Raw genomic sequence first — 22,270 nt, 5'->3', positions numbered from 1 at the left:
TGACAGCCATATGAACAGTAATGTGATTTCATATTTTTTATTTTTTGCCTTGTGATGTGAATTTTAAGTTTCTGTTGATGTTTTTTTTTTGCGTGACGAACTGGTTGAGCTGGGACCCTGTTCCAAGGAATCCGGTTCCGGGTAAAGCTGTTGAGTACATTATAATCTGATCATTTTTGTTTATCCACACTTCCGGCTCAAACTATTGACATCTGACAGCTTTTTGTTTTTCTGCAACTTGTTCAACAAGTTTACGTCGTGAATGTAAAGGTTGACCGAGGGGCAAAAGTTCCCTTTTTAGAGGTCAGAACAGGACACAACCATTTCCACTCTTCACGTCAGTCGTGATTAGTTATTTACCACTTTGTGGTGGACTTTGCTCCGCCATTGTTAAAGGCCTTAAAAACCTATTTCCTCAGTCAAACTTCCCACCTGAACGTTACTACTACCTCAAACAAACCACACCCACTATGTTTGAGGGGCTAACTCTGAATAAATATGAACTACCATATTCAGCAAAATTGTTTTTCCAAACCTCACTTTGACTGTTTCTTGGTCATTGATTTTATGAATATTTATTGTTTTGGAGAAGTATTGTGAAAGCTTTATGCTATTTGCATAGCATGAGAAGCCACGGCTAGCTACTTTCTCACCAGTGTCATGCTGTCTCTGCCTGAGAACAGAACAACACCACCAGGGAACCTTTCTACTCAACCCTTGAGCTTGAATTTCTCCAGATGTCTGTTGTTTAAGCCAGAGGTGTGGCTACACGAAGCTACCACACTGGTCATTCTAGCCTCCCTGCTCGTCACGTATTAATCATTATGTATGTATCAACTCGAACTGTAAAAAACTTCCTCCGTCCAGGGGAATTTCTACTTCGGATTCATTGCAGGTCTCTGTGGCATTAAAATGTGCATGACTCTGGGGATGGAGGCATGGTGAAAGATATGTTGGAGGCCAATGACATGGTGGCCATTTTTGATGGGAGACTTGGGCTGAATTGCAACCCGTTCACGGATCCCTCTCCGTTGACACACTGCGCAGGCAAAAACATCTCACCATCGCCTGAGCCTCACCGTAAGCAAACGAAACACATGAACTAAATAATTTGAGACATTTTCTTTGTCAGAGCAAATCAAATCCACAACGTATAACCTGACAGCAGAAGTGTCGCGCGGCTGATTTGGAGACGGGAGTTGAGCAGCGATCTTTCAGACGAAATTCGCACTCCACATTGTTAGACCTAATTTTTTTCAATATATGAAACACCAGTTTGTGAAATCACCGACAAACTGACATCCGTTATATAGAGAAAAGCGTAGTAGTTTGTTTCCATCCACGACTCAAAAGTCACACTGAATGTCAAACACTTATTAAAAGTTATTTAAGATTTCCTTACAAAAAAATTGTATGGGTACTTCTTTAATTACAAAAATACCATGATCACACATCACAGTGATGTTAACAGGTGACAAGAAAATGTTCCCGTTGCTCTCTTTTACCTGCTCTGGTGCTAATGAGTGCTGTGGCTGCACACACAGAACCCCTTGCCTTATGGTTTAGTCCACTCATACAGTTCTGGAAGTGGACCCGGTACAAAAACGGACACAGGCGCTCAGACCCTCAGAGCACACGGACCCGCATCCATGATTACGGAAAGGGATTCGAACGGCTGTCACTGGAGCCACAGCGTGCGTCAACACTGTGCTTCTTCAGCTGTGGACAATTTACTCACTTAATTTAACAGACAACAGAATATACATATGCTCTTTACTGTGCCTGTGGTTGTGGTGAAAGCTAGCTTAGTGCAGTGTTTACCAAGTGGATGTGTGTGTGTGTGTGTGTGTGTGTGTGTGTGTGTGTGTGTGTGTGCGTTGACTGGAAAGGTACGGTAAAGGGAGGGTGGGGGGGCTGTGATATAGGTAGTTGTGGCATTTTCTCGTTGGGTGTGACAATTTCTGAATTTATAATTACCGGTATTTAGAACAAAGTAACCCACTTCTTGATCGTCTGCCATGTACTTTATATACAGTAAATGTTTTCATATCTATTTTTGTATCGATACCGACGGCTCCCTCGTGATTCAGATGTTTAACCCGCCCTGTGAGCAATGCCATTCTGGACTGCTGCTGTTTATTCTGCTGCTTTATTTCATGTTTTTTCCTCTCCAAAACGATCCGTCTCGGCTTTTTCACGCTTTGGCGATTTTGAACAGTGTGAAACCGAAGCACAGCCTTTACAGCACAACAGTGAAACACACCGAGTGAAAGATGTACGTGCACGCGCGGATAGACGCGTCATATCGTTTGAATCCAAAAGTAAAAAATCCACTATTTGTTTTGTGATCAGCCTGGATTTTTGTTAATATATATTTTTTTACTTGACTTTAGTAAATGAACTCTTTTGCGTCGCTGTTTAACAGCCTGCAGAAAGTGTTGCATCAACAGAAGGTGTGCAGGAATATAGCGGCGTGATCTTTCACGCCGTCGCTGGGCTTGTGTGATGGCAGCCATGTGCCAGAGTGGAGACTTATTAGTGAAGAAGTCGCCTGTTGTGCATCCGGGATTCATGAACGTTGGTGACAAAAAAGGTTATTCAACAACTCTTTGCAGAAAGAAATTAAGGTGAGAAGAATTCGCAACTGAAAATTTATTTTAAAATGTCGACTCGCTTTCCTTTTGTGCCACACGCGTATGATTAGCGTGCCAATTATTTGTAAGACCTCTTGCTACCAATCTATGGAAGTAAAACAAATAAAGAAATAGGCCAAAGTTCATTTTAATCGTACAGGCAACTGAATAGCTAGAGGTGAAATGTTGCAGCTGCTTAATTTACCACTAAATTTGTAACATGGAAACATGTATGTGTTTTTAATTCCCCTCTGTAAAATGATTCAAGCGCACACTTGATTTGAAATGCCGTTTTTTTTTTGTATGCAAGTTTGGATAGAAAATTGCACCCAAAATGTAAAGAAACTACAATCGGGTAATTTTTCAAAACAAAACAGGGAAAGTGGGAAATTCCGGTGTCAAAATTCAAGAAGTAACTCATTGAACCCCAGTCATTCACATTTTTTGAATTATTTTCTTTTCTATGATCCTGAAAAAAAAGAAAGAAATCCAAACCACATTTCAAGTTATGCCGTTTATTTAGTAGTATTTTAACTTCAACACTAAGTTTACAGTAATATATGGGTTATTATTCATAACAAGGTCTTTTAACATTCAGGCTATTATGGCCTTCCGTTGCTTCTGTGCAAACCAGCACAGACCTAGAACAACCTTCTCGCTCTTTGTTCGGCTAATCTTTCACGAGATGTGTTACCCTAACAAGGGTTTTCAGAATGCGTCAATGATTTGCAGTATTGTTTCTTTTGCATTAATTTGGTGGTTTTTAATGCTGGTTTTTAATTGGTGATTATTTCTTTCCTACCCGTGCCTCCGGCGGCATTGGTGCCTTACTGTTTTTCACTCAGCAACCTTGTGTCACAGTGTCTTAATGTACTTCTACGTGTACTGTTCTTCTGTACTTCAGCCTGGGTTTGATTTGTGAAATATCTTACAAGTTGATTGATGATAGAGAGAATTTATATGTGATATTATTGTTTTAAAAACAAAAACAAAAAAACAACACACTTGTGTGGGAGTAGTTTGTTCTCCATCTCATCTCACCCATTTACCTTAAAGCAACTACGCTTGTGTTCATACGAGCAAACATCTACTTTGTAGTCTGTTCCAGCAGTCAGCTCTGCCCTAAAAAAACCCCTCTTTTTACAGAAGTTCACCATCACCTAAAAACAACCAACAGGTGGAGCAATTATCGCATTTTGCTGCTTATTTGGCAGTGTTTCGCAAATTTGACCTTCGCTAATTGTATACATGCAAACTTTGTATTTTCTCTTGTCTCAAAGCAGATTGCCTTCAGTTCTTATGGGCAGTGCTTGACTTCATTTGAAAACAACATCTGTTGTTGTTGTCCTAATGGGAGAAGTGGCTGGCGAAATTTAAAAAAAAGATGTTCAAGGTCAACACATTTTATTTTTTAAGAAAGGGGTTTTGGAAAAATGTGGGATGCCAAGGACATTATGAAAATGGACATTTGACGGTCATGTGTAGGTACGGAAATTGTAAACAGTAAACACAAATAAGTTTGTTGTCAAGTGGATATTCCTTATATCCATTACGCCTTCCTTATTTGAGTCCAAATTGGATCCTGTTCATCCAAAGACATGATACATGATAGCTCATCCTTTTGTGAGTTACATTGTATCACACAGACAGACAATACATGTCATGCCTTATGGTTTTTGTTCCTCTCTGCAGAGACTTCGCTGTAGGTCTGAGTGAATTGGCGCCCTGCTTTGTGTGATTCTGCCACAAACCGGAATCTTTCAGTGGTAGTTTTAGCTACAAAGCAAAAGGTACAGAGAGAGAGAAGGGGGGGGAGCAAGATCAGAGATACTGTTTTTACAATTAACTGTGTTCTCCAGCACATTCCACAGCTGAACAAAGGGCCCAGGGGGAGAAATATGCTGGAAAATAAGATTCAGTGGCTGCAGCTGAATCAAAGGGGAAATGCATGACAGATGAGAGGGGCTTGCTCCCTCCCCTCTTTTTGTCGGTCACATCCCTGCAGAGCAGATCTCCAACGCACAACCCATCTAAAAAAGAAAAAAAAGAAAAAGTGTTACATTGCCTTCATGTGCTGTCGGAATTATGACAAATGAAGAATCCGTTCACTTGATTGATGGCTGAGTAATATCAATTTGACATAAAAGCGTGCCGGAAAATAACAAACTAATACTAATATAAAGACATATAACATAATTACAGCTGAAGCATTTAGTCAATTGATTCGATCGGGAAATCGACCCTCAAACATGTTGAGCGAAGGCTTGAGGGTCACGAAGGAAGGAACAAGGGATATTCCCGAGCCGTACCTGAACTCCTCAGCAGTAGTTGGCTGGAAGGGATGAAGCTGCGACGCTGGTGTTGTTTTCTCCGCCACACATTCACATAAACTGTCGACCGAGCCGTAACGACGTGAGCTACGCGCAGCCTTGTGCACGGGAAGCCACCCGGAACGGACTACCACAACACGAGCGCGGCTTTGTGTGAGCCGTTTCCTCGAGGGGAAGAACAACAACACATCAGCTGCCTCACGCTCGCTCGTGGAGAAAGCGCGCGCGGGGATGTTCGCGCGGGTACTCTGGGAGAAACGCGCGCGCTTAATGATAAGTATTCCGACAAACTAGCTAATTAACCAGTAATTACATAAGTGGTAGTTAAACAGTCGGCGTGGCTCGCGTGTCTGCGAGGAGTCTAAAATTAGAGCAGCGCGGTGCCAACAGAGGACATGTTAGTGTTTATTCGTTAGGACTTTTTCGTCTTTTCATCAACGCACCTTGGATTTCTGTCGCTATCACAAAGCAAGCGTGGAGCCGAGGACGAGGTCCAAACCCTTCAAGGAAGGTAAGCTCGCGCTCCTCGAGGTGAACCGTGTCCTGCTGCTCGAGTCCAGCAGGACACGGTTCCGTGGCTCTTGTGTTGAAAAAGTAAAAGTGTGGCATGTCGGTGTTCCCACCGCAAGTTATTCCTGAACGCCGTTTCACACAAGAGGCTCTTCGTGTGACTTTAATTGTCGCCCGTGTGTCTTTGTGGCGATAACGTGACCATTCAAGCCATTCGGACTCTAAATGGTATCCCTTGTTGACGGCTACCATTCAAGGAGGTTTTTACACTGAGAGTTACACAATAACTTATTGTTAAGTTAAGGTTATTTTTGATGACAAAAAAATACAAAATCATTTTTCAGGGTTATTCCGTTTAGTTTGTAAGTACAATGACAAGTACTATTGTGTCAACGGGGCAACATTGCTGCTTCAGTCAATGCAAAGTGGCCAACCTGCATGATGTGTTCACTGAACTATAGGTCTTTGATATAAATGACGTTTAAAAAACCCTGGAGGAGAATAATTCGATAGGATGCTACAAGATGAATGAGAACCCGGGCCGTCAACAGCTCACTGGTATGACATGAAGGAGACTCTGGTCTCAAACATTATGCAGGCTGACATAACCAGCCACACTCCTGGCGTCCATCCAGCCTCACTTCATTATTATTTCTCGGGGACCACTCTTTGGCTGCAAATCCCGAGGTGGCGGTTGTCTGTATCTCCGCTGCCTTCTGAAATGAAGCCGGTTTTAGACCATTTGAGCTGAGCCCCTGTTGCAATTCTCCCCTTGATGTCATTTTCTGTGCGGTGTTCGACTTAGTGTCACGCGCACTGACTTGCTCAGAGTGGACTATTGACGATGCTGTTAGCCCCAGAGAGGATTAGGAACATTTAAACATGGCACGTTTTATGGAGTAAAAGCATTACATACATCCCCCTGCGCTCTCTCCCTTTTTTGATCTACGGTTTAAAAAAATAAATAAAAAAAAGGGCTTCAAGCACAGTGGGTTGGATGCACTTCACCTCCACTCGCTGCCAACAACATCCGGAGTCACCTGCCAGGAATTCCACCTTCGCTATTGGTTTCCCCTCGGAGGGAAACAAGTGTGTTATGCGGAATACAGTGAGGCACGCAACAGGGAGGAACATCCAGCTCAGATTAAACTAACAGACCAAAGCAGAGGAAGCGCTCCTGCTTTGCAGCACGGTGGACGGGTTCCTGGCATCTAGCTCGATGCCAGATTCCTTCTGTTCGCCGCCTGCCAAATCCCTCCACCCCATCGTCTTTATCAAAAGCCCTCGCTGCGATTCCCCTCTTCCAGTTCCGCCGCGGCGCTATCAATCATATCTTGCTCTCAGCAGACTCTTCTGCTCATTAAGGATGTGAACCTGTAGGTAGCCTGCAGCCCCCCTCGCCATTCATCTCTCTCAGCGGGGTGCACAGACTCACATCTGGAGCAACATTTCAAAACATGGCTCGTAGAGGACATGCCGTGTACACAGAGGGAGATTCAATCCATTATGAAAGCTACCGTTCATGGTGCCAAGCATGGAATAATTAGCTCTTGAAGTGTGCTGTTTATACACAAATGCGTAATGGTTTTTCGTTTGCCTGTAAGGCAGAAAAAGCAGGTGTAGTAGATATTACAGTACAAAGGAAAGTTGGGATTGCCACTGAAAGAGAAAATAAAATGCTCACGGCATGTCATTAGTGAGTATAGTTGGTAAGAAATGGGCAGGCTTCACATCTCATTCCCTTTGTCCCTCTGTTTCTCCGCTCTGTTTTGGTTAAAAGGTCTCAGCCAATACAAGTTGAGCTGCTTTTGTGCGTGTGTGTGTTGGTGTGTGTGAAGACCGCAGGGTGTAGCCCCAGACTTCTTTTTTTCCCTCTCAGGCACGGCTTCACCATCATGAATACGTCTTTGTGCTCCAGCGAGACACACAAACTAACTAAGGTGGACAACTTGAGAGGAAAGGAGAACACACATTTGTTTCTGCACAAGTGAAAAAAAAAAAGAGCGAGGTTTGTGACAAGATATTTATTTATAGCTGACACCTTGCCACTTCCCCTCCACCGAGAAAGCTGCATTTACAACCTGAGATCCTCCACCTTCAAATTCTGTCGTTACTCAAAATATAATGTGGTCTTTTTTTCTTCTTCCCTCAAAGATTCCTTTCAGTACGTCAGTGTGTCTGTAATGAATTTAGACCTGCAGAAGAACCTGAATTTATTGAAACGAGACAGAACTGATGCAACGTGTACAAACGCTGGTTTAAATGCCTCAAATTCCAGAACGTAAAAGTTCTCACATAACATAAATATTTGTGGTGGATTTCAGATCGCTTTCATTAGCTTCAAAAACAATCTTCATGTTTATACTGAAAATCCTTTCAACAATGTCTGTTCAGGAGTGTAAAAGCATGGGATATGCATTCATTCAGTAGTAGTAAACTATTTATTTTTAATAAAACGCATACCGATGCCCTTGCCACCTCTGGCAGTGACATACCCACAGACTCCTGGCCTGTTAGCCCTCACAGCCACAACAGACCGTCCCCAGATTGTACATAATGCAGCCCCGCACAGCTGCCCTGCCACAACACATGTGTCACCACTCAGCAAGAAGAGTGCTGGGCGAAAACCCCCCCGGGGGCACTGAGCTCAGCTTAGTCACGCCACCGCGGCCAAGACGGCCCTCAACCAACTGCAAGCTGCTCTGATGACTCCTGACAGGCTGCAAGCTGGCAAAAATACAATCTAAGATGCAACCCAAAGAAAATGCCAGCATAACCCAGCAAGAGAGTGGAAGGGCAGTGGAGGATGCCTCTTGATTGGCTGTTATTTTTGTCCAACATCCGGGCATTGAAAAGTCTGGAATAATCCTGAATTTAGATCATAAAACAGATAGGACTACATGTTAATATACAGTACATTTGCGAAGGGTCATTTGTGTGTTTGTAGTGAAAGTTTGTGTTTGATTTAAATACACAATGCACAGATTGTTCTATATGAACAAGGATTAGTAATTTTCATCTGCATAAGATATGATATGCTTTTAAGTAAGTCCATCACTAGTCTAAGTAAATCCTGCGGGTGTATTCATCTCTTGTATTCATCCCATTTCTGACTGACTCATCCATACCGACCAAACCCCAGACTTGCAGCTTTGTTGACGTCCCATTGAAGTTGCTTTAGTGCATTTCCCCTTACACAAGACGTAACCTAAACCAGGGTTTTTAAGTCCTTATAAGACAAACAAAACAACAGCCATTACATGTTTTATTTTCTCTAATCCTACTCAAAGTTCTGTATAGAAGAATCTAATGCCACACATAAATGTGTGAAGGAGGAAACCTACGTCAACGCATTGATCCTGTTGTTAATATCAAAGAAGGAGGCTGTCGGTGCATGAAGGCTTTTGTGAAAACTAAAAAAAGCATAGCTTTGTGTGCGTTTGCATCAATTTATTAAAACATAAAAATGCCTCTGCAAAGCATCTTTAGGCTTTTCCATGTAATATGCCCAGCGTGACTGTTTTTAGTGTTGCCGTGTAACTCTGGTCCACACTACTAGCAGGGGGCTAATTGCTTGCTATCGGAGTGTCTCAATTTTAATTCATGGCGTAAAGCGCTTTGTTGTTGCTACACTGAAGGAGAACATGATTTTAATGACACTTATTATCTATTCTCTATCTGTTCTCGCTTGCTGGGTGCTTCGCCCCTTCATATGCCAGCGTTACACACTCCACCCCCACGCCAACTGGCATATTGATGGGATGTAGCATCTCCATATTGAGAAGAAGTGGGCTGTATGTTGGTTCAGAGTACGATGGTCAACATCAGATGATTCTGTCATCTGCTTTACAGTTTTTACCTAATGTGCTTAGGGTAATGTAGGAATTGCAGTTAGTAAATAAATCCTGTAAAAAATGTAATTATTAAACTACCTTGATAATTGCAGTTTGCTTTTAAAAAGACTTGCTGTACATGCAAGCGTAGGAGGGCTGATGTGATACACATTACTGCCAGCTGTGGGGCATTAATGCATATTGAATGTTTTTGACTGTAAAGCATCACTAAAGTTGGCAATGCACCAATAAAAGAAAAGACAGATAGTTAATGTTAATATCCAGATTTGAAAAAGGAAAATGCTGTCACTATTTTGTTAGGTAACAACAATGTGTTTTGGTTTTCAAAGTAATGTAAGGAACTGCTATGACCTATTATGAGTGACGGATCAGGTCGGATTCTGTGTGAAATTGGATGAAAGCATGCAGTTTCACCATGAGCTCAGTCAGCTCCAGATCGAATCAGTCTTCGCAGCTGCCTTGGACCTGCAGTCGAAGCTCCCGCGATGACGCTGTCGATTGATGCGGCATTAACGGCTGTAACCACCATTTGAGCGCAGTGCAGAGTGGCAGCTGTGGGCTAAACAGTGGGGCACGCTCACGTGCACTAACATGCATTAGCCGACCACAACCACTGAGAAGTGTACACATATTTTCCGTTCATCATTGAACTGCATTTTTGTCATGGGTGGTCGAAGCTCCTGCTGATGGATTTTCGGATTGACAGATCCAATAGTCCAATTTTTGTCCTACCATCAACCAACCGATTGGTTGAGGGGTATGTAGAATTTCAGTTGGTTGACTACAGCCCTGTTAATCCATTGACAGAAAATTAATACTACTCATCAAAGTTATTTTAATTATTTGTTTTTAAATACAGGCCGAAGTATATTGAGGATTAGCATCCAATGTTCTTACCTAATACTTTGTGTGGCCAAATAGGATTCTTACAAAAGGTTTGTTTTTGTCTCATATTTTATTGGATTACATTGGAATCTTGTGCAATTACACCTACCTTTTGTTTGTATTGTAATTATTAGTGTATGTTTTTGTAGTCACTGAGGGTGGATGTAATACAACAGACGAGAGAGTGAGAGAGTGATGCTGGTGACCAGGTAGCACTATGAAGATACAACAGGTCCTCCACATGTGACAGATTCGATGGCCCTGACCCCGTCAAATCACATCACCGTTCAGTCGCGGTGTGAGCAAAGGCAGCAGGCATCAAGCCAAAAGAGGTATGCAAGGGAGCAGGAAAGGCACTGCCGGTAGTCAAGTTCTCTCTCTTGCAGCGAGATTCAAAGTGCCTGCCGTGAGAGCACAGCTCCGAGGAAGCCTGCTGTTGAAGCTCCTGTCAAGGCATCCACAGGCAGCTCTTTCAGGCCTACGCCCACTTATCTTCTCAGTGTGGAGATGTATTGCCTAGTTTTGGTCCACCACATAAACTGTCACTGTGCACACTCACACACACCTGTCTATATCTGTACGGGGATGAGTACTGGCATACACAAAGGCTGTCACTTTCAAGCTCTGGCATTGTCAAGAGTGACTTGGAAAAAGGATTTGTCTCACTTTCTGCATGTGCACAAGGTCACTGTCAACGCCCTCCCCAGTGCTTTACACATAGAATAAATGCCAGTTGACTTTCCTGCCAGTCTCCCTCTTCATGTTGGCCGTTTCATATTTACGGTCCCACCCATGAAAAGGAGCTGTGAGGCATCGCTTGGCACAGGCTTCAACAAACACCACAGCTATGCATTACAACTAAGTGTCGAAGTGTCTTCAAGTTGTCACCAAGTCGATAACGTTGATGCACATAGTTCATCTCCAACAGAGAACCTCTTTAGAAGTTCTAATGAGCTGATAAACCACCTGATCTTCTGTAAGGATGGATTTATTAGTGTTGTCACTTTTTGCATACCAATGTTCTGAGCTGTTGATTTTTAAAATGTTGTCAGTGAGATAGAAAATACTTTTAATAGGACTGGATAGTTATTCACAGTTAGTCCTATTGTATTTATTATTATTCTACTGTGTCTACTTTTAATCATGTAATTTGTCACACTGAACGTTTGCCAAGTGTTTATCCTCTTTCTTTACACACAACTGGTAACAACCTAACAGAGAAATGTAAGGACAGAGAATCAGGCAGTTCATGGTCACATTGTCCATCTTTCAGGAAGAAAATGAGTAAGAATGGGTTGGCTGAACATAAGTGAGGACATTTCAATCCAGTCATTTGAAAGTGTTCTGGTTTAAACCAGATGACAAGTAGGCTGCATATTCGCACAAGCTGCTGCTAATTTCACTGCAACACAAAAGGGAAAAAGTAATAAAAGAATTTTGCTAAGAAACACATAATTGTGATTACTGCAATTATGGTGATCGCAGTTTAGCCATACAGATGTTTTATAATACGTCTGCCACCCTATTTTGCTTCAACTACAGCTGCAAGTTCTTGGACTGGAGATTTAAATGCATGTTCAATATGTGGATATGCATGTGCACAATGCTAGTGTTTATTTTAGTTGTGTTCTTGGTACGCTGGGTATGTCCTCACATTTGTGCCAAACAAACTCGAACCAACCAGTCCTCTGCAGAATTCCCAGTCGCAAAATGTATCTACCCGTTTCTGTGCAGTTAAGTCATGACACATTGCCCGCTTGTGTGTGCTGTGAAGACGCTATTAGGCAATCTGGCATCTATTTGATGCAAAAACCGCAACATTTTCACTGCTATCTGTTCCCCTGAGGTTCGGAAACACTTAGTAAAAACCTGGCACTTAAAACACTGAACACATACACACACACACATAATACAACATACACTCGATCCATCATACGCTCTGTCAAACACATGCTGGATCGATTAGCATTTTTGAGGCCACATAGAAAAGAGAGAGAGAGCACAACGTTTATTAGAGGCACGTTTCATACTCCCCCACAATCATTGTACAAATCTTCCCCCATTTCTGTCTTCAATATCCCCGTTTAAAAAACTGTTGTATGGGTGAGGGCAAGTAATTTGAACACTCCCAATAAGCCACAGATGGCGTAATACAGACAATGAGTACATAAAGCTCCCCTGTATATTCCTACAGATTTACAGTGATGGTTTGTAGAGTGGAGGGCCATATTTTACTTGATTCCCTGGGAGCGGAGACCCTTTCATCATAAAAACCTGCGGTGGATATTGTGAAGCAATGTTGGCTCCAAAATGTGAAAACAAGCAGGTGCTGGTGGGGACAGAGTCCTCACATGGAAGACTTGCTGCAGGGGGATATGTGCATGACATGAAAATGTCTTTGCTTCTCAAAACCTAGAAAACCCTAAACAAAGTTGAACAGTAAAGAGAAAGTGCAAGACGTGACAGTGATTAGACGATTGTTTGTTGATATGTTTGAATGTAAAATTATAATGTCGGCCGATATATCATGATGAGATTTTATTTAAACTCCCATATATCTATATCAGATATCTAAATCCCGTATGGATTGGGGTATACTCAAGGATACTTATAGTGTGTCCTCATGATAAATAGATACCATTGGGTTTTATTTATACTATATTAGAACATACAAAGAGATCAACCAATTTGCTGAAGCCCATCCCGCTCAGTTACTGTTGGGACTCCTGTCTCTCTTGCATGCCACAGTGTCGTTTACAATGATAACGGGTGCAGATTTATCAGTGAAGTTCTCGTGTTTGAAACAGTAGGTCCCTGATTTCAGCAGAGGTACACAAAAGCTTTAAAAGCAGGCTTCTCTTTTCTCTGTGGTGGCTTAGATTTTTTTGCGACCTGAAATGAAAACCGTCATCAGCAAATGAAGCTAACGTTGGCGCCATGGATTGGTAGCTCAGCTGCCTTTTTAATGTTTCCAGCCGACCTGAGACAGACTACAGCGTGCTCAAGCTGACGCATTTGATTTGATTTTCATAATGTGTGGGTAATACCGGATTTACGCATTTACCACTGTCAAATTCGTTTAGGGAAACTAAAATGGAGCTCCTTTTAAGTTTGTATCCATCATTGCTGCTCAGAGCTGGTTCCTGTACTGCGTCATCATAGACCAGGTTTCATCCAGTGAGGTCACTCCTGCTCTTTCTTTAGATTCAAAGGACAATGTGAGTGGGTGATGCTCTTCTGGGGAATAAAGAGATAAACAGACTTTTATTTACATGCAGATGTTATGACTGAAACATTACCAGAGGTTATTAGAAAATCCACAGTGAAGAAGCTGTTGAGAATATTTAATGTCTAATTAAAAGTTGTCAAAGACATTGGGTATTGTTAGATTGGTTGTGGAGCGCCCCAGTTGACTGTTGTAGCCTCAGTTGACTTTCCTTCTAAAATGTTTCAGCACACAACAAGCTGTGGTTGCCTGAGTGTCCGTGCGTGCGAGCGTCTGTCTCAACGCTGGAGGGAGGAAGTCAATCACAGAAGCAGAAATCATCCCTGCAGGCGATCTGTCTTCACTCATGACAAGGCTCCTAAGGCACTTATCTTTCCTTCCTTGATTCCATCCATCCCTCAGCCCTCCCTCTATCTCCGCCTCTCCCCCATTCTCTCTTCCTATTCTCTATCACTCTGTCTCCCCTCCCACGGTTTGGCTCGTGCCCTGGCGCTGCAATTAACTGCTCATCATCAAAGGGTGTAATGGAAAATAAGGCGAGATAGAGAGTCAGACAGAGGAAGGGAAGCTGTGAGAGAGGGAGGATAAGAGGGATGAAGCCAGAGGAGAGTGAACAGAGGTGATGCAGTGTTTCACGCACACACATACACACACACACGCACAGGTTTTTCCCTTTTTTTCTGCTCAAATACACATTCTGTAAAACACAATCATGCACACGCAGCCTCAATTCGCTCTCAATCACACTCACGTTCCTGCGAGGCGCAGACGGAAACAGAGAAAGGGAGAAAGAGAGGTACGATATCCCCCCCGGGGGATTTTTCTCTCCTCGTTTATTTCTCAGCCCTCCATTTCTTCCTTCCTCTTTCACAGATGCACACGTACTTGTTCACACTGCCTCCCCTCCTCCTCCCACCGCTTGTCTTTGAAGAACAAGAAGTATTGCTGTACATATGGGGAAGCGGCTCTGTCGGTATTCTCATTTTTTTTTTTTTTACACCCCCTGGTTCAGAGAGCTGTAGACTGTGACCGCTGTTGAAAGGATGTCAGCGAGAACGAGAGGAAAAGAGAGATTGAGACTAGGGGATGAAAGAAGAAGAAGAAGGAGGGGGCGGCGGGCGGAGGGGGGGGGGGGGGGGGGGGGAGTTGGTGTCCCTAAAGAGGGCAGTGGGAGTGATGGCATGCTTTTTTCTTTGTGCCCAAGAAACATAGCAACAGTGGCGGTGAAGGGAGGTGATGGAGATGAAAATAGCTGAGGCTAAAAAAGCAGCTCAGGGGGAAAATAAGAAGGGCTAAAGCTGCTAATTAACCATGGCACTAGCGCTCAGTAACGGTGACATAATTGGCCCTAGTTGGTGGTCCTTGGTGGGGGGCTCTCAGCAGTGGAATCTAGCACAGATAATATGGTTTGACTAAAATGTGCAAAGTCCAAAATGTAACACGATGGATTACAGGAACGAGAAATAACCTAATGTCCTCCGGTAGGATTCTCCCTCCAGCCCTTGCATATGCATCAACATCAGAATATGTTGGGGAATTGTGGAAGTAAACTGTAGAATAATTTGTCCTTTTCTCGATTGACAAACATGTTTGGCCTGAAGCAATCGTAGAACAATCATGTGTCTCTTCTGATACAAATAGAGTCACCCGCCATAGGTTGATGATCAGATCCCACCCACTCTGCACAGGCCAATCATGTTGTTGAGAGATAATGTGAGACTAAAGTAGCAAAATACAATAGTGTAAAGGATGAACAATTCAACACTTAAGCTAATTACTTGTTGGGGTATATCACAAAAAATACATACAAAACTAAAGACATTACCATGAACGTCAGCTGCACTTTGTGTTTATCCCTAAAGACCAATTGTTAACTTAGAATGTGATCAGTGGAAACGTTACCCGCTGAATATCAGCATCACTGTTAGCATTGAGCTCAAAGCATAGCTGTACCTCATAGATTCACTAATAAAGCTTCAGCCCATTAGTCTTGTTTATTTCAAACCCGCCAATGACCTGCATGCATCTGCATCTTCCAAAAAAACGTTGACACCCCCCAACCCCCCAAATGTGTCTCCTTTTAAGAAATTCATTTAGCTGGTTTCATATTGTCAAAACTCAAACACGGTGGTAATCAGGTGGGGACTTGTGAGTACTGTATGACCATTAGGTGCTTCTTATCCTGTGGAAGTTGACAAAAAGGGAAATGGTTAAGCCCACATCTGTGTGCCCTAACCCTGACAATGCAACCAAACCATAGGTACATCTTTGCGTATGATGACCATAAGGTGTTGATTTTGTAACCACTCTGTGCGTGCCGTTGGCTATTGCACCCAACAACGCAGCTCGGACATTCACCAGGATGCGCAACCTCCAGCAACAAAGGGGCAATTCAGAAGGGGGTCTTGTTCTTATAAGATGGAGCATAACATTTGCAGATGGATTGTTGTGGCGGTGATATAAACATTGTAGCGCACTGTTGGAGTTGATATTAAAGCATGCGCGCTGAACCCTCACAAATTAAAAAGGTAATGCAGTTCTTTGTAATCCATTACTCCCTGGGCCTGGCTAGATAGGTCTGGGAGCAGCACTGCCTAAGGTGGTGTTTCAGCGTGGTTTTAGGTGTGTCTGATTAGTCGGTTAAAAGCAAACCCTAGAAAAGCAGCACACAGAAATAAAACTGTTCATCCAAGCAAAGGAGGGAGTTTATTGAAGCGGACATTTTAATCAGCTACCCAACGGGTGAGTCTGAGATGGTGTCGCCTCAGTTCGGTGTGTCAAGCTGGGTTGTGGGCAATGATATCTGTTCATGTGGGCTGGTAGGGGAGGGGCCGGAGGAGGAAAGGAGGCGACAAGGCGCTCCAGCCGCTGTACCTAAAACAGCTGGCTTTGCATTCTGGATGAAGGGGAGGAATCGACAGCAAACCAAATGACAGCCATTCACTGTGATCAAAAGAGCGATAGAGTTTCTCTCCTCGGATTCAAAGAAGCACAACAGACTTTGACACTCGGTGCGCTCAGTGTCTTCACAGTGGGGCTCTGTTTTTTCGGTTTGAAAAGAGCTCAGTTGGCAGGCTATTACCAGTCTCTGCCAAGTATTGTGCCCTCCTCATGCTTCTTCTGCATCACTTTCATTGAAGCACTAGGTGATATGGCTTCATATTACTGTTTGTATTATTTGGAAACCAACAAAAACCCACTTGAATTAAAATCAAACGCACACCGTGCCTATTTGACACCTTTTGTCAAGTTGTTTGCCGTGTGTACTGGATATTTGCACTGTGCGCGTCTCCTTTGCTTTCGAGATTAACACGCTGTTGACACAGCCTTGCAGTGCAATACTTGATGTGTGTGTGATCCATTTCACCGAGCAACCGCGTGTCAAACATCTCGCTCACTCTCCTACTAGCTAATCAATAGGGAATTTGTGGTGTGAGTGGGTGTCATCGCTCCCATCTGTGTCCCACTTGTAACAGTACCACGCATATCAGAGTTGCCAGCCATCTGCCAATTTATTTTGTGCTCACCATATATCGCTCAGATTTGTCATGCAGCATGCGCAGAAGCTGGTTATTCCTCCACGCAACACAGGCTCACTTGCCAGTATCGTAGACAAACATCTTGTTAACATTTATCACATCATTAGGAGAGCATATGCGATTTATGGAGATAACGTGTGTTAATAAATAGTTAGCAAACTTATTGAGATAACTAATAGTATTCAAATTATTTAACTAAATATAGTGAGGGAAACTAATTTCACCTTAGTTCATCAAGGCTTTTAATTCATCTCTCGTTGTCTCGTCTATTATAATCATGGAGTATTTTTATGTTTAGATTTTCAAACTTGTTAGGGGTTTGACCTGCTTCGTTGTTTCGGTAATTGTGCTGATCTCCATTCTGTTCTGTTTCTTTTCTTTACCAGACCTGAATCGGAGACAGAGATGACCCTAGTTTTGTCCATGAATCCTTTCCTGGACCCAGAAGGAGACCCTCCACTCACCACATACCAGCCTATATGGGAGTCGGAGCGCTGCACTAAGACCTGCCTGTCAAACACAGCGCCACCATGCGGCTCTGCAGAGCAATTCACGCAAGGTGCAGAGCCCAAACACAGATTATTTATTCGTTCAGTCATTCATGTACATTGGATTTAATCAGATTGTCCACAGAGTTTTTACCAATAGTTTTGCACCACATCTGATCGTTCTTAGTTTTTAGACCTGAAAATTTGACTCATTTGTCCAACCATCCGTCAGTATTTGCCTGTCACGGCCCAGCTGTTGTAGCATTGTAGGTGCACTCCATCAGTCAAAATGTAAGATTAAGCTAAGCATGCAGCGGTACTGCGTTGAGGTTGCAGCAGATGGTGAACTTGCTTGGGGTGATTTTAAGGATTCATTTATTTACATTGCCAGTCAAACAGTTCATTTCAGTATCAACCGAGTTACCAAAGAAACTGGTTCTTCCAGAATAGCCTGCTGCCTCGAAGGCTACTCGAGGGTGACTGCTGACCTTTCTGATCAGACTGAAACTATCTATTCTTATAGATAAAACCTTTTTTATTATATTTATTTTATGAAGGCATCTAAAATGTGTTAAGTTTGATGTGCAGTTCAATTCTATATCATTGTCTTTTACTGCATTTTTGACAAATTAGGTGTTTTAAAAAGACAAACGTATGCTCTTTCTGCAGAAGCACCCTGCAGGCGAGTTCCTGATCATGTTTCAGTATCAAGGATTGCATACTTCAAGAGGAAGTTTGTTGATGATGATGATGAGCCTCGATTCAGCTTCAGGACGTACTGCCAAACTGTAAGTATTAACACACACATTCATTGCACAGTGTATTATACATAAGTGCCCTTATTACAATGCCATACTCTTTACTAACTGCACTAGACTGTACTGCTGTAAATAGTTACAGCTATTATTGTACAAAATCAATTGTACCATCTTTCAAATGATTTTATAAAGATGTTGTCAGTCTCTAAAGTGTTACAGACACTTATGATGCATCAGAACTTTACATCACCACTGAAGATTGTTTCCATTAACACGATATGGTGGATAAGTTCTACACCTAGAATACCGACACTGAGATTTACTGGCAGTCAGTACATCTTTGAGCATTTTCTTTTCTCATCACTCTAGATTTCTTACCAATTGACCAATTGTTATTATTACGATTTTGACCATATGCCCTTAACGTGATACCATGTAGCCTATGTTCTTAAAAAATAATTTAAAAATGTGAATGTTTTCCGGGCATAAAACCATCTGTTGAGCTTTACATATTACTCTTGCACAAGTCATTTAACAATTGGTTGGATAATGCAATTGAATTGAATTGAATCTGAACTGCTGGCTGTTTAAACACAACTGCCCAGGTTACATAGATCTAACGGGACAATGTCCTTCAGGTTGCACCAGTCTTGGAGGAGCGTGCCCATGTGCTGCGCCTCTCCCTGGAGAAGATGCGGTTCATCGACGACCCCGAGGCCTTCCTCCGCCGCTCCGTCCTCGTTAACAACCTCCTTCGGCGCTTGCGAGCAGAGATTATTCTCCAGAGCACCGAGTGGTGCTTCCCACCCAACCCAGCATTCACCACTGGCCCCTGCGTCCCGGCGCCTGGTGCTAACCCTGCTAACCAGGCACTCCACGGAGCATCACCCACCCGGATCTGCATGGCACCCCAAGCCGGCCCGCCCTTTCGTAAGCGCTTCCGAATGGTCCGCGGAGGACAGGGGGATCTACGCCCTGACTGTGCTCAGACATGTTGCTGCATCTACGCAGCAGCAGCCGCTGCAGGACACTACCTCCACCTCCCGTTCTCCATGTATGATGCAGCGCTCTCAGCCTGCCCGTCCACACCACACTCTTCCTCCTTTTTTCAGCTAGCGAGCCATAGTAAGTTAGGGCTGACAGTGGCCATAGAAGAGCATGAAGATGAGGATGAAGATGTTGAGGAGGAGGAGGAGGAGGAGGAAAATGAAGAGGAAGAGGAAGAGAGAGAAGAGGAGGAAGAGGAGGAGGAGGAGGAGGAGGAAGAAGAAGAAGAGGATGATGATGATAGAAGAGAAGCTGGGTCTTCCCTTGATGTTAAGGAAAAGTCAAGCCAGAAAAGTAGGACTAGGACCTTGCTGGGTCACACAAGGACAGAGGAGGACAGCTGTATGACAGATAGGGTAGAAAAAGAAGAGGAGGAGGGAGAGCTGGAGGAGGAAGAGGAGGAAGAGGGGCAGGATGTGAGACCTTGTCAGTGGGACTCTAATGCCACAGAAAGGGTGCTCCCCAAGGTCCGCTTTTGGCACCGCAGGGCTCAGAGACAATGATTGTGCTTTTCGAGAAATTACTTTACATTTTAAGTCTGTTAGAATAAAAATGTAAAGATGACGACAGCTGTCATCAGTTGAAGAATATTTCTCCTCATAGCAGATGAAGGTGTGAGCTACCTACACTATAGTAATGCCAAGTCAGCTTTATTTGAATGATACACTCCAGGGTCGCACACAGACAAACTATATTCAACTCTCGTGCTAATGTCATAGTCGAATGAAAAAGAAAATACGCAGCCGGTTGTCGGCCACTGTTGGCACTGGAACATTTTCTCATACCATTATGTGGGCGAAGGTCACATATGGTGGGATCATAAATCCCCAAAAAAGTGAAGTGAAGGGTCTCCAAGACCCTTTTCAAGCCCCACAGCACAAAACTAAAAGGTCTCAAGTGGGGCTTCATATTGGTGCACCGGTCTCATTTTAGGACCCTAAACAAGCGTGTGAAATGAAGGGGTTGCGGGTTCGGGAAGTGTGTGCTTCTGTGCGTGTGTGTGTGTGTGTGTGTGCTTCTGTGCGTGTGTGTGTGTGTGTGTGCGCGTGTTTGCAAGATATGATGTAGCAGTTTGAAACCTGATTTTAAGCAATTCTTTTTGTGTTCCTGTTGATTTCGACGCTGTCTCAGGCTATGGCGATGCGACTGTGCTGCAGTGGCGGCGCCATGTGTATCCAAATCATGCTCGGAGACAACAATCGTAAACATTGGAAATATTAAATCACAAGTTCAAGTGCCTTAGTGTTTTTATGGATACATGTAAAGTGTGTGTTATTGTAATTGTGACTGCGTTTGACTGAAATGGGACACGGCATGTAGTTAAATGCAGGGGTTCTTTCAAATGACGAGGGAAGTTCAAAGCAAACTAAATTTCCACACCCAAAATGTGTTCCGTTTGTTTTTTGTTCTCAAAAATGCATGTTTTCTAGCACTACCTGTCGTGACAATGCACACACACTTAAAGCCAACTTTCAACGGCAGTTGCAACAGTCTTAACAACAAAAAAGGCTATTGGCGCTCAAACCCTCCTCCACATTTGTTACGTTCAAACAGAAAAGGCTCGTTGTGGTTTGGTTGGTCTGTCCGTTGATGCGGTTTAACCAAAAGGAGTGTTTAAGTCTGTCTGAAGCATTGTGTCATCAAATCTAAACCACCTTCATCACAGGTCTGCATGCAGGCTTTCTATCACATGACAGTGATATCGACTTCCTCTCGTCTGTCAACGTGAAAGGAACATACATGTATTTTACTCCTATCACAGTATGACCCACCTCATTTCTGAACATCTGGAATCGAGCGTGATGGAATTAAATCACGGCGGTTGCTGAACATTAAACATTGTACCTATTACGGTATAAATTATGAGTATGTTGTAGACTCCATATATGTAAATCACATATACACAGGGGCTGACAGATCATTCCTTTTCTATCTAACTTGACTAATAGAAACCAGTCAAGGACAGACGCAATACAGAACCAGTTCTAATCGACAGCCTTTCTGTCATGTTGGCATGATCAGTGGTTTCTTGTTTGTTGGCGTGTCTCTTTTGGCACCTCTGAAGAATCGGGTCCTCACACTGATGGCAAACCCAAACCAAAGTTGTTTAAAAATGTACGGATTATATCAGTCAGTGTTTTGTTTGTTGTGTGACGTACCTTGAACCTGAGGTACGAGCATTGGATGGTCTCAGTCGGTTTGTAAGGTGGAATTATTCCTGCCATGGCACTTGTCCTATCTCTTTTTTTCCCCCGGATGTTTCAAATAACAACTGTGCATCCCTAAGACTGTTTTGACAACAGTGACACATCTACAACTAGACAAGTCGAGTACCAGCCTATTTCATTTAATTTCTCAAAGCCCTAAATAATAATTAAAAAAACCAGTAGTCACTGGTTATCGGTGGTATTTTTTTGAAGATTTAAAAAAAAAAAAAAGAAGAAGAAAAACCGGACAAAGTAGTATTGGTTTCTGAGACAAGAACGTGTAACTGCAATGTCTGTTATTAAAAAAAACTAAAGAGCAAGTCTGCTCCGATAATTTTGTGTGATGTTCTGTGACAAGTGTAAAAGATCAGTAAAAGAAATGTTTCAAAAAACAAAATAAATCTTGCATCCGCATTTTGTTCCTTTGCATTGCAACACAGTACAATGTCGTTTGTGTGTGAATTCCTGCTCACTGCCTCGTCTGATGTTCAGTGGAGGACAGCGCCGCAGCTTATTGTCTCTCCGGTGTCACCGAGACGCTCGGCTCTGTTCATCTTTTTGACTTTGCGCTCGGAGCAGTCACCTCCACACACGTATCTATTGCTCCTGCAATACTCACTTGTTTTAGCATTACACACACACACACACACACACACACCATTCTACCACAGCCTCGAGACAGCCTCGAGATAAGCCTACAAAAGACACTATAGATTGGTGTAATGATGTGTGTTTGTGTTTGTGTGTGTGAGTGTGTGTGTGTGTGTGCACGCCCATGTGTGTGTATGTCATG

The 22,270-nt window shown here is 43.1% G+C and overlaps 1 protein-coding gene across 1 annotated transcript; it reads left to right on the top strand.

Annotated features, from left to right (window-relative positions):
- The first annotated feature begins 4,935 nt into the window (after positions 1-4,935).
- On the top strand, positions 4,936-21,723 carry sertad4 (SERTA domain containing 4). Its single transcript, XM_034563516.1, has 4 exons — positions 4,936-5,474; positions 17,364-17,536; positions 18,135-18,253; positions 18,862-21,723. Exons 2-4 carry the CDS (start codon positions 17,383-17,385, stop codon positions 19,771-19,773), a joined length of 1,185 nt encoding a protein of 394 aa, XP_034419407.1. The 5' UTR covers positions 4,936-5,474; positions 17,364-17,382; the 3' UTR covers positions 19,774-21,723.
- Positions 21,724-22,270: the final 547 nt, after the last annotated feature.

This window comes from Cyclopterus lumpus, chromosome 22 (genome assembly GCF_009769545.1).
Source record: "Cyclopterus lumpus isolate fCycLum1 chromosome 22, fCycLum1.pri, whole genome shotgun sequence".
NCBI classification, from domain to species: Eukaryota; Metazoa; Chordata; class Actinopteri; order Perciformes; family Cyclopteridae; genus Cyclopterus; species Cyclopterus lumpus.
The sequence above is the reverse complement of the archived record's forward strand: the minus strand, read 5'-3'. Positions and strand labels throughout refer to the sequence as shown.